Source organism: Salvelinus alpinus, chromosome 13 (genome assembly GCF_045679555.1).
Source record: "Salvelinus alpinus chromosome 13, SLU_Salpinus.1, whole genome shotgun sequence".
NCBI classification, from domain to species: domain Eukaryota; kingdom Metazoa; phylum Chordata; class Actinopteri; order Salmoniformes; family Salmonidae; genus Salvelinus; species Salvelinus alpinus.
In genome coordinates this window covers 17,569,843-17,582,591 of record NC_092098.1, presented here as the reverse complement: position 1 = coordinate 17,582,591, position 12,749 = coordinate 17,569,843, and the positions used below count along the sequence as shown (strand labels likewise).

The following is a 12,749-nucleotide window of genomic DNA, read 5'->3' as shown; positions in this document are numbered from 1 at the left end:
TAACCGAAGCTAATTGTGTGGATTTTCTTCTATTAATAATGTAAAATTAACAGCCATACAGAAAGACTCATGTGAAGGTGAAATTACAGAGGAACTTCTTGATGCAATTACTACCGTTACTACTACCGTTCAAAAGTTTGGGGTCACTTAAAAATGTCCTTGTTTTTGAAAGAAAATACCCAAAAAATTGTCCATTAAAATAACATCAAATTGATCAGAAGTACAGTGTAGACGTTGTTAATGTTGTAAATAATAATTGTAGCTGGAAACGGCAGATTTTTTATGGAATATCTACATAGGCTTACAGAGGCCCATTATCAGCAACCATCACTCCTGTGTTCCAATGGCACGTTGTGTTAGCTAATCCAAGTTTATAATTTTAAAAGGCTAATTGATCATTAGAAAACCCTTTTGCAATTATGTTAGCACAGCTAAAAACTGTTGTTCTGATTAAAGAAGCAATTAACTGGCCTTCTTCAGACTAGTTAAGTATCTGGAGCATCAGCATTTGTGGGTTAGATTACAGGCTCAAAATGGACAGAAACAAAGACCTTTCTTCTGAAACTCGTCAGTCTATTCTTGTTCAGAGAAATTAAGGCTATTCCATGCGAGAAATTGCCAAGAAACTGAAGATCTCGTACAACGCAATGTATTACTCCCTTCACAGAACAGGGCAAACTGTCTCTAACCAGAATAGAAAGAAGAGTGGGAGGCCCCGGTGCACAACTGAGTAAGAGGACAAGTACATTAGAGTGTCTGGTTTGAGAAACAGACACCTCACAAGTCCTCAACTGGCAGCTTCATAAATAGTACCCACAAAACAGCTGTCTCAATGTCAACAGTGAAGAGGAGGCTCCGGGATATTGGCCTTCTAGGGAGAGTTCCTCTGTCCAGTGTCTGTGTTCTTTTTCCGATCTTAAGCTTTTTCTTTGCAACTCTTCAGCGGCAGGCATAAACAAGGCTAGTGTGTCATACTTGGACCTAGCTCCCTCTAGATGTGGATCTGTCTGAGGCTTCTTTAAGACTATTTAAGAGTATTCCTCTGAACCTTTTGACAGCAGGTGGGTATACAAGGAAAGGTTAGAATGTCTTTGGAAATATCGCACACAGCAAGCATTTATTTCTCAACCGTTATCTATAAGATTTACTCCCTCTGCATGTGGTTAGACTTTCTTTGTTTGGATTTTGTACTTTTTACTCCGTATTGCGTCAAAAGGAGCCTCCACTTCCCTTGCAGCACAGTTCACAATAGATAGGACAGGCTTCTTTGTGTCCACACAGATTATTTCCTTTGCTGAGGGTAGGCGAATTCTAAAGGGGCTTGTTGGATCCAATAAAAGCAGCTATTGTATGTAAATTATTCACACAAGAGCATATGACTGACTGTGCAGGGCAGTGGCTAGTGTGAGAGAAATCATTAGCAATGCAAACTCATGGTGTTTTGTCTCACATAGTCACTAATGGAAAAAACTATTTCTATACTAATGGCAACTCAATTATTGCTTGGTGTGTTTGTGCAGTACTTCTACTGAAGGTAATGTTATGCATTTAATAATTTGTTACAACTGTGAAATCTAAATTAAGTGTACAAAAAACATTTTTATTTTCCTTTTGTTGTCATGATTTACATGTTGGTGAATAGGTTTCTAAAATTCTAAAACTATCCTTAAAAAGCTGTATTTGATGTATTAACATGATTTAAACGCACCATTTGGGTTCTATTTAATTTTTCATAACCAGTAACAGCCACACAATAGATTGCTTGTAAAATAGACTACATGACCAAAAGTATGTGGACACCTGCTCATTGAACATCTCGTTCCAAAATCATGGGCACTAATATGGAGTTGGCCCTCCCTTTGCTGCTATAACAGCCTCCACTCTTCTGGGAAGGCTTTCCACTATATGTTGGAACATTACTGTGGGAACATCCTCCCATTTAGCCACAAGAGCATTAGTGAGGTCGGGCACTGATGTTGGGCGATGTGGCCTGGCTCGCAGTCGGCATTCCAATTCATCCCAACGGTTGCCACAAAGTTGGAAGCACAGAATAATCTAGAATGTCATTGTATGCTGTAGCATTAAGATTTCCCTTCACTGGAACTAAGGGGCCTAGCCCGAACCATGAAAAACAGCCCCAGACCATTCCTCCTCCACCAAACTTTACAGTTGGCACTATGCATTTGGGCAAGTAGCGTTCTCCTGGTATCCACCAAACCCAGATTTGTCCATCGGACTGCCAGATGGTGAAGCGTTATTCATCACTCCAGAGAACATGTTTCCACTGCTCCAGAGTCCAATGGCGGGGAGCTTTACACCACTCCAGCCGACACTTGGCATTGCGCATGGTGATCTTAGGCTTGTGTGCGGCTGCTCGGCTGCTCGGCCATGGAAACCCATTTCATGAAGCTCCCGACGAACAGTTATTGTGCTGACATTGCTTCCAGAGACAGTTTGGAACTTGGGAATGAGTGTTGCACTCGAGGACAGACAATTTTTACGCGTTACATGCTTCAGCACTCAGCAGTTCCGTTCTGTGAGCTTGTGTGTCCTACCACTTAACAGCTGAGCCGTTGTTGCTCCTAGACTTTTACACTATACAATAACAACAGTTGACCGGGGCAGCTCTAGCAGGGCAGGAATTTGACAAACTGACTTGTTAGAAAGGTGATATCCTGTGACGGAGCCATGTTGAAAGTCACTGAGCTCTTCAGTGAGGCCATTCTACTGCCAATGTTTATCTATGGAGATTGCATGGCTATGTGCTCAATTCTATACAGCTGTCAGCAACGGGTGTGTCTGAAATAGCCGAATCCACTAATTTGAAGGGGTGTCCACATACTTTTGTATATATAGTGTATCTAAGAAAATCAGGGGTGCACACTGTAAGAAAATAAAACATGCACATCTTGAATAATAGCTTTAAGTAAAGGTTTTATTTTGGAAATCATAATCTCTTTATTTTGGAAATCATTATATATTGATTTGAATGAGTTAAAGTGAAATAGACCTGAACCCTGTTATTTGTAGGGACAATTTGCATTGACATATCATAGTTTTTGTTATCGCACTTCAAATATTATAGAACATTTAATGAAAGTCACCACTACGACCCCAGTCTGTGGTCAGTCTGGCTGTGGGAAGACAACAGATATACCATGCAGGTTAGTGCCAGTGTCAACATGGCACAATGGTCACATGGGGGCAGTTACACCCTTGCCAGTGACTTTGGGAAAAAAGATCACATGATGTGTTTTGCCAGACCAAAGACTTGCGCTCTTAAGCCGCACACCAAAGTCAGGGCTGGTAGAGAGGCTTGGTTTTCCACTGGACGCACATCAATGTCCATGCTACACCGGCGGGTCAACGTTGTCCTCCACCCTGGGTGCCGCCTATGCCTCTTACACCTCCTGTTGAGCTTGGTAACCTCTCCATCTCTCCAAGTCTCTTCTTCTGGCATGGCAGGAATGACTGGAATGGAATTAAATAGATCTGAAATTTAGCAAGCTGGAGAGAGCTCAGTTGCTGTTGGATTTGAAGAATATGGAATTAGTCTTGGGGGATTCTGCTTTTAAAGAATGGGATGGCTTTATTGAGATTTCCCAATATCTCAGTCGCTGACCAGTGCTGGTCGGACAGTGTTGTTGACTGGTGAATCGGGTTATGTGAGATCTGTGTTTTTAGTAACAATCCGTGCAATTAGTATTTGTATAAAGAAATCTTGTGGAAATAATTAACGTATGTAAGGCACATTTTTTTATGCAAAATTATCAACAAATGATCAACATTGTTGACCTATTAGCTTCTACAATGAAATCATTTTAATGCTATCCTTGTTTTTCAGACCTGGAATCGAAAATGAACTGGGCGTCCTTTTATGCCGTCATCAGCGGTGTAAACAGACACTCCACGGGCATCGGTCGCATCTGGCTCTCTGTCCTCTTCATCTTCCGTATCCTGGTCCTGGTGGTTGCAGCAGAGAGTGTGTGGGGCGACGAGAAGTCCGGCTTCACCTGTAATACCCAGCAGCCCGGCTGCAACAGCGTCTGTTATGACCACTTCTTCCCCATCTCACACATCCGTCTGTGGGCCCTGCAGCTCATCTTGGTGTCCACCCCGGCCCTGCTGGTGGCCATGCATGTTGCCCATCGCCGACACATCGACAAGAAGCTCTATAAACTGTCTGGCCGGGCCAGCCCCAAGGACCTGGAGCAGATCAAGACCCAGAAGATGAAGATCACAGGTGCCCTCTGGTGGACATATATCATCAGCCTGTTCTTCCGCATCATCTTCGAAGTGACCTTCATGTATCTCTTCTACATGATCTACCCCGGCTACAAGATGATCAGGCTAGTCAAGTGTGACTCGTACCCCTGCCCCAACACGGTGGACTGCTTTGTGTCCAGGCCCACAGAGAAGACTGTCTTCACTGTGTTCATGCTGGCTGTGTCAGGGATCTGTATCCTGCTCAACATCGCAGAGGTGGTCTTCCTGGCAGGGAAGGCTTGCGGTAGGCACTTAAGCAATGCTGGAGACTCATCCATGGGGGCATGGATCACCCAAAAGCTCTGCTCTTACTAGAACAAACTAAACGGACCAGGGCAGTATAACTCTAATTGGTTACATAACATGCGCAAAGCTCAAGGTAAGGGCCTTAACAACACTCATTAATCTGCTTACTGCACCATGATGAGGTGTCGACACTTTTTCTATACTTGTTGAAATGACACTTCAAATGGATGTGATTAAAATGACAATATCAATTTGGATATAGACACAAGCTCGACAGAAGAGGAGACCGAAGAAAAGTACGGTAAACTGTTTTATTAACGTGCCCTTAACTTGCAACGCCTCAAATTCAGCTGAATTCAATATACCGTCTTCGGTATGCTCTGCAAGATTCAAGCAACTAAACCATCTCATCATCTATTCTATATTAGGATTTAAACATATTTTTCAATCCCTGACAGCCAATTTAATCACTGATAATGTAGCGTGCTTAGGACAGCTTGGGCATGGGTTCAATTGTCCATTGTAAATATTAACCCAAGAAAACTGTCCAAGTGGTTAATTTAACCAACATCTGGTGGTTGTAGTGGAGTATTACTAATAACAATGAGGCCATTCCAAAGCACCACTAATAACTACCTCACTTTCATAGTGAAATATCAAGTGGGTGCTTCAAGACATCTGAATGGTGGTTTGAATGCTATGAATGAGACTGATTATGCAAGTGTATAGAGTAATATAGAATGGATAATGAATGAGAAAATGTGCTTAACTTTCAACGTTTAAGTTACGATGGAAGAACCGAATGATCAGAGAACATGTTTAAATGTCTATCTCATTGTTTTTCTTACCAGTATATACAGCATTGCTGTATAAGGATAATAGATGTTTAGAATTTGTGGTACTGTAAAGTTTTTACTTCATAATATATATAGCATTTTAGTCCCTGTTTTGTTGTATACCATGCCTTCTTATATTGAATGTCTTGCACTGGTTTTTATTGCTGTACCTAATAAAATTAGAAATTCCTAATAAAATACTCGATTTTAATTATGTACAATAGCCACATGGAAATATTATAATGAGCTGGTAGTAAACACAACTATATGCATATATGCTTGTGAGTGTATTCTGAATGCTTTATGTACAGATAACTGCCAAAATATAGGAAACACCAACATAAATTGCCTTAATAGGGCGTTGGGCCACCAGGATCCACCAGAACAGCTTCAATGCGCCTTGGTAAAGTTGGCATAGATTCTACAAGTGTCTGGAACTCTATTGGAGGGATAAGGCACCATTCTTTCACAAGAAATTCCATCATTTGGTGTTTAGTTGATGGTGGTGGAAAACGTCATCTAAGGCACCGCTCCAGAATCTTCCATACGTGTTCAATAGGGTTGAGATCTGGTGAGACAGATGTGAAATCATACCCCTTTAAGCATCAAATTGTATGGTCAGATAAGTCAACAGAGAACACATAACACACACACACACACACACACACACACACACACACACACACACACACACACACACACACACACACACACACACACACACACACACACACACACACACACACACACACACACACACACACACACACACACACACACACACACACACACACACACACACACACACACACACACACACACACACACACACACACACACACACACACACACACACACACACACACACACACACACACACACACACACACACACACACACACACACACACACACACACACACACACACCCCCCCCCCCCTTTAAACCCCCAATGCTCCTTTGAGACCTCTCTTTCAGTCACAGAGATCTCTTCTTCTAGGATTGGTAGCCAAAACAATGAGCAACTGGGCATTTTTATACATGACCCTAAGCATGATGGGATGTTAATTGCGTAAATAAACTCAGGAACCACACATGTGGAAGCACCTGCTTTCAATATACTTTGTATCCCTCATTTACTCAAGTGTTTCCTTTATTTTGTATGTGGTCTTGCATTACAAGGTGATGTTACCTTTATGTAATACTTCAGAACGCCACAGGAGAGCAGCATTAACATATACAACTAAGCAAAAACATTAGGTACTAATGGTTTATAGATTCTCTGCTGTTATGGTCATCAATTGACAGTGCCATTGAGTAAGAATTGAAGGGGGAAAAGTTTAATTCATAGATTTATTATTTAAACACAATCAAATAATGAAGTCTCGGGAAGCTTTCTAAAAGACAGAGGTAGGCTGGAGTTCTCGTGAGCTGTCAGACCGCCTGTGAGGAAATGTCTGAGGCAGCCTCAGTGATTAAAGACTCAGACAGGCTGGGTAGAGTGCATGGTCCCAGGTTATCAATAGCATAGCCTTGTGAGGGGTCAGCCTCTGAGCCTAAGAAATATTCACCCTTGGGACAGCTGGACCTAGCAGGGGCAAGAGTGAGGGCATTTCTCTTTTTCTAGAGCACGTCAATAGAGACCATATATAGAGTCTATGAGGTGTGAGGTCTGACAGAAGGAAGACATTTAATCACAATGATTTTCACTGTCCGCTATGTATAGCTCCACTAAATGTAGATGTTATCTGGAGTTATTGCTATCAGACTCTTGCTGGATAAATACAGCAAATTTTGGTCATATGAAGAGCTTCATTCCAAAATGGTATATATCCACTTTCAGAAATGTTGTCAGATTAGCTTTAATTGTCTAAAGAAATTCTAAAAGAAATGTGTTTTTTCACTATCTAATCATGGCATGGGGTTCAACGACGATTTGTTTAAAATCTATCACTTGACGGTTTCATTTCAAAAAGATAAATAGTCATGTTTTTTTGCAAAATACTATATATCCACCTCACTCTCAGAGAAATAAGTACTGCTAGGTTTTACACAGTCAAATGTAACAAATATCTACATTTTGTGACATCAATATAATTATAATTGTAATAATTCAATACAGTCATATTTGATCTGTTTGTAAAACATTTAGATTTGACATTTTTGTCATTTAGCAGATGCTCTTATCCAGAGCGATTTATAGTAAATGCAAAAACAAAAAGTAAAATCTATTCATTAAAAATCGGAGAACAGTAATATTTTACACACACGAAAGTACCCATAAACAATCATTTCTGATGGTTAGCATTCATACTGTGCCTTTCAAAGTGCAGATTTGCAATGTACCATATTTTTATTTATTTTACCTTTATTTAACTAGGCAAGTCAGTTAAGAACAAATTCTTATTTTCTTATCTTATATGTGCTATGTGTTCTCTGTTGACTTATCTGACCATACAATTTGATGCTTAAAGGGGTATGATTTCATCCCTACAATGAACCGAGGTCAGTTTAACCAAACATGGTTTTGTCTCTTTTAGGGAAAGTAAATATAACTGCTTCTGTTTGGAAGGATGTCCTCTGCTGAATTTACAACCACCACAGACTGTGAGATTCCTGTCAGCCTGTCAACAATGACACAGTACGTGCCAGTCAATCCCAACCATAACAAAGAAGGGAGGGTCCACCTTTTTCCATTTTCTGATGCTCTCCCACCCCCACACAGCCACAGGACTTGGAACACTTCACCTTTCAACTCCAACCCCCCCCACCCCACCCCACACACACATCCCCTTTAGTGATAGCAAAGTCACTCCCTTCACAGTGAATTATATTTAGAGCCAAACCACGCAAGATTTAAACCCACCCCCCATTGGACTACTTACACGCCACTCAGTTGTAAAGAAACACCACTTTAGCAGTGGGCTTTATAATTCTCTACAGGGAGTGAGTGCTCTCATCCTAGCTAACTGACAGTGAAAAAGGGTTCTTACAGAGGTCCTATTGGTGGTTACTTTTACAGGACACATTTATTGGGCGTAAGTAAGCAGATTCAACAAGAGCTAAAAACTTGTCGAAACCATTTGTAGAAAATATAGCTTAACATTAGAAGTCTAGTGTCATCACTATCCAAGGACATGGTCTTGCCGGGAACAGGATTACCACGGTATAGACTGTGATGGATAGCGACCAAAGTGGAGACGCCACCACTGGATCTGCAATTTCACTGGAGATAAGCATCATGGGAAGGTGGGTCTTGACACACTGTGTCTATAAAAGTTTCAGCTGAAGAAACATACATTGTAAAATCATGTTTATTAGTGGTCCCTGCAGTCATACTGCAAGAGGCCAGTAATTGTGTCATTTCACTGTATCATAATAAAGTGTGTATTACAACTCCAAAAGCAGGTTGGTCAGTATTAGTGTCTGAATTTCTGAAATGGTTCAACTTCAAACTGTAATGAGGGAAGACAGCCATTTCAGTGTAGTTGCAGTCCAGTCTACTAACCAGGCCAGTGTTGTTATAAAATATGATTTATTGTGTAATAAGAGCAGAATTTAACAGATGAAGTCAGAGATGATTAGATCATGGACTATGATGAATGTAAACAGACAAGTCTTAGATTGAGAAAAGTTATTGGTGATCCACATGTACACTGTCACGAAAGGCTATTAGGTAACAGCAGCCTCGTTTTTTTATCATTTTAAAATCCCTGTGGGGAAACTGATCTGGGAATCTGACCGCAACTTCCAGAGGCAAGTTTAACTTGCATCAAGGACTAGGTGTGTTTACTAAAGTATCCACTCAACCCCTGGGAATGTACCATAAATCTATATCTAGGGAGAGGAGAGTTGCAACCTGCCATGTGTGTGTCAGTATGTGTGTCTTGGAGCTCCTCCATCTGATCTTCAGTTTACACTGCCTGGCAGTAAGCTAGAGTGGCCAGGCCACCACCTGCTCCAGGGCATACTCTCTGGGTAGTGGGTACAGTCAGTACTTAGTCTTCATGCAATGGACATTCATACATGATACCTGTATTACTAAAATGACAGGCAGGGGACTATTCACTTTTGGGACTATTAACAGGATCAGTATGAGATACATATACTGCTCTATAACCTTTTAAATGGGAGACAACCTATTTCTATGATCTGTTCCTGATATGCTATCACATACTGTATACACTAAATACAACATATAAAGTAGCCTACCATTAAATACAAGGAGTGTGATTAATATACAGGTAACTGCCAAAATGAAGGAAGCACGAGTAATTGAGGGTTCTGGTGGCTGTTATGGTGTGGGGTACTTTTTCCTGGCATGGTTTAGGTCTGCTCAACCCCTTAGAGGGCAAGGTAAACACCAATAAATACACAGATATTCTGAATGATCGCCTTCAACCTATGGAGAATCATTTTTATCCTGGTGGGAGTGACAAGTGGTCACTGAATGGTTTGATGAGCATGAAAATGATGTAAACCATATGCCATAGCCGTCTCAGTCACCAGATCTCAAGCCAATTGTGGGAGATTCTGGAGCGACACCTGAGACAGCGTTTTCCACCACCATTAACAAAACACCAAATTATGGAATTTCTCGTGGAAGAATGGTGTCACATTCCTCCAATAGAGTTCCAGACACTTGTAGAATCTATGCCAACTTTACCAAGGCGCATTGAAGCTGTTCTGGCGGCTCGTGGTGCCCCAACGCCCTATTTAGACACTTTATGTTGGTGTTTCCTTTATTTTGGCAGTTACCTGTACATCATCCATTCATACATCGTGCTCATATCTCACCTATAATGAATAAAATTACATTGTAAGGCTGCAAACTTTCCGAAATTCCCAGAAATTCTGGTTGAAAGATTCCCGTAATAAAGTGACAAAAAACAGGAAATCTGTAATCCTCCAACCAGGATTTCTGGAAACCTGGGAATTTGGGGAAAGTTACCAGAATTATGCAACCTTAGATAGTGGTCTGCTTGATGGGAGGTTTCTCCTCAAGGAAACAGGTGTTACTTTAAGGGTGGATATCCTGCTGTTGCCTGGGGTGTGTTCATTAAATCAAACATGCTAATAAAAACAGAGGAACTTTGAGGAAAAGTATTTATCTCAGGATAATGAAGGGAAAACCCCAAAATATGCATACACACCATCCTGAGCTTTTCTACAAGACATTTCACAAGCATATGGCAATAACCTAGGAACATGACCAACATTACACAATTTTTCATGTTTTTCAGAACTTCTCACATTTTGGAGAAATGTTAAGGATTAGGGCTCCAGGTTGTGAAAAATAAATTGTGTGGAAATGACAAGGCCATAGGTTGGTAATGATTCAAAGTCTGGACATTACTTTCTCTTCAGATAAATTATGGCAAATTATTACCAGGAAGCACCAATCTCACTTATTAGTTGGTCTCTGCATGGTGCATAGACCAAATTAAGTTATTGACAAATGTTTTCATGCTAGAAGAAACAGAACCACATAAACTTGAAGCAGAACCTCATATATGATAGTGAATCCGGTTAATTTACAGAAACCCTCTCAAAACACCTCAGCCAAAAACTAGAAACAAATTATTGAGTTGGAAAGGCCACAGTAAAAATATTTGGCTCTTATCTTCAAATGCATGAGTTTACAACCAAATACATTACAAATGAAAATGCATCACGTAGGTACATTTATTATGCCACCCTAGGTGTAATGATATAGTAATGGCGAGGCATTTTTCTCAAGCTCTCCAAGTTATTATGCAACGGTTTTCAATGCAATTGTGATGTTGTTTCTTATGCAGTGCATTAGTTTGTATGTTTTTATTCTGATTGCAGGTTCCTGTTTTGGATCTCTCTGTAGGACTGAGCCTATGAGTGAGCCACTATGGGGGACTGGAACTTGTTGGGCAAGCTGTTGGAGAGTGCCCAGGAGCACTCCACTGTAGTGGGCAAGGTCTGGCTGACCGTGCTCTTCATCTTCAGGATCCTGGTGTTGGGAGCTGCAGCTGAGAAGGTGTGGGGTGACGAGCAGTCTGGCTTCACCTGCGACACCAAGCAGCCTGGTTGTCAAAATGTCTGCTATGACAAGACTTTCCCCATCTCTCACATCCGCTTCTGGGTGCTGCAGATCATCTTTGTGTCCACGCCCACTCTGATCTACCTGGGCCACATCCTGCACCTGGTGCGCATGGAGGAGAAACAGAAGCAGAAGGAGAAAGACTTGGCTGCGCAGCTGGCCATCCACAATGACAAGCAGCAGCTGCTGCCCGACACCAAGCCCAAGAAGCCCCCAGTCCGGGACGATCAGGGCCGCATCCGCCTGCGAGGGGTCCTGCTGCGCACCTATGTCTTCAACATCATCTTCAAGACCCTGTTTGAGGTGGGATTTATCGTAGCTCAGTACCTGCTGTATGGGTTTGAGCTGAAGCCACTGTACACCTGTAACCGCTCACCCTGCCCCAACGTGGTGAACTGCTACATCTCCAGGCCCACAGAAAAGACAATCTTCATCCTCTTCATGCTGGCAGTGGCGTTCATCTCACTGCTACTGAACCTAGTCGAGATGTATCACCTGGGGTTCACCAAGTGCCGCCAGGGCCTCCGGTATAGACGTGCCCAGTCCACATTTGAGGCAGGGTACAAGGCCCCCAGCGAGGCAGTAGTGCCCTTTGACCCGAACTATAACTACTTCCCCAGGCACCTCCCAGCCCCCGAGCCCTACCATGCAGACGAGTACATCTTAACTGAGCCTGACACTGCCTACCACCCCTACAGCAGCAAAGTGGCTTACAAGCAGAACAGAGATAACCTGGCCGTAGAGATGAACAGTAAACCAGAAGGGGGTGACACCACAGAAAATAAAGGCTCCAGTTCTGCTCCAGGGTCGCCTGCAGAGAACCAACGGCGACCCAGTCGATCCAGCAAGCACAGCAATAATAAGACTAGACTAGACGATCTAAAGATCTGAGGGACAGTTTTGGCTTATTTCCACCACAGGGTTTTATACAGTGGCTTGGCCTACAGATCTAAACTTTTGTGTTTCCACCTGAGGTGGCGGGAAAAAAGTATTGGGCCTTGGACCTAATCTGACTTGGGGCCAGACCAGAGCGGGACTGTCGGAGATGCATTAAAGCTGGAATTCTTAATGGTGAAACTGCCACGGCTGTTTGCGATATTACTGCAAACAAACCCTGTTTTCCCCTTCTGACATCATTGCACACATGATAGCACATCAGCATATGTATTGGAATTTTTTGGACAATTTCCCAAGTATAAAACCAGGGTTTTACACAACACAGGTATCAGTCAAAACACAGCATTAGCCCATTTCCACACCCTAAACATCACCCTGTACCAAAGTAGACCATGTGCATTTCATAGGAAACATTGTATCAGGAGAGAAAGG

At 42.1% G+C, this 12,749-nt stretch overlaps 2 protein-coding genes across 7 annotated transcripts; both read left to right on the top strand.

Moving 5' to 3' along the window:
- Window positions 1–1,398: 1,398 nt before the first annotated feature.
- On the top strand, window positions 1,399–5,546 carry LOC139537228 (gap junction beta-1 protein-like). 5 transcript variants are annotated; one of them, XM_071338320.1, is made up of 2 exons: window positions 1,399–1,534; window positions 3,845–5,546. In XM_071338320.1, exon 2 carries the CDS (start codon window positions 3,859–3,861, stop codon window positions 4,579–4,581), a length of 723 nt encoding a protein of 240 aa, XP_071194421.1. In that variant the 5' UTR covers window positions 1,399–1,534; window positions 3,845–3,858; the 3' UTR covers window positions 4,582–5,546. The 5 variants fall into 5 exon arrangements, with proteins under 5 accessions (XP_071194421.1, XP_071194418.1, XP_071194420.1 ...); XM_071338317.1 differs by lacking the exon at window positions 1,399–1,534 and adding an exon at window positions 3,251–3,422; XM_071338319.1 differs by lacking the exon at window positions 1,399–1,534 and adding an exon at window positions 3,309–3,738.
- A 2,664-nt stretch (window positions 5,547–8,210) lies between these two features.
- LOC139537227 (gap junction alpha-3 protein-like) lies at window positions 8,211–12,697 on the top strand. 2 transcript variants are annotated; one of them, XM_071338316.1, is made up of 2 exons: window positions 8,211–8,596; window positions 11,205–12,697. In XM_071338316.1, the coding sequence occupies exon 2, from the start codon at window positions 11,229–11,231 to the stop codon at window positions 12,309–12,311; it is 1,083 nt and encodes a 360-aa protein (XP_071194417.1). In that variant the 5' UTR covers window positions 8,211–8,596; window positions 11,205–11,228; the 3' UTR covers window positions 12,312–12,697. The 2 variants fall into 2 exon arrangements, with proteins under 2 accessions (XP_071194417.1, XP_071194415.1); XM_071338314.1 differs by having other exon boundaries at window positions 11,180–12,697.
- The last annotated feature ends 52 nt before the right edge of the window (window positions 12,698–12,749 follow it).

Bases quoted from the DNA above. Each gene is read 5' to 3' on its own strand.
- LOC139537228 (XM_071338317.1), top strand. From the start codon at position 3,395: ATGCCTCTTACACCTCCTGTTGAGCTTG. The intron at 3,423-3,844 runs GTAACCTCTCCA...CTTGTTTTTCAG, and splicing joins TACACCTCCTGTTGAGCTTG to ACCTGGAATCGAAAATGAAC.
- LOC139537227 (XM_071338316.1), top strand. From the start codon at position 11,229: ATGGGGGACTGGAACTTGTTGGGCAAGCTGTTGGAGAGTGCCCAGGAG.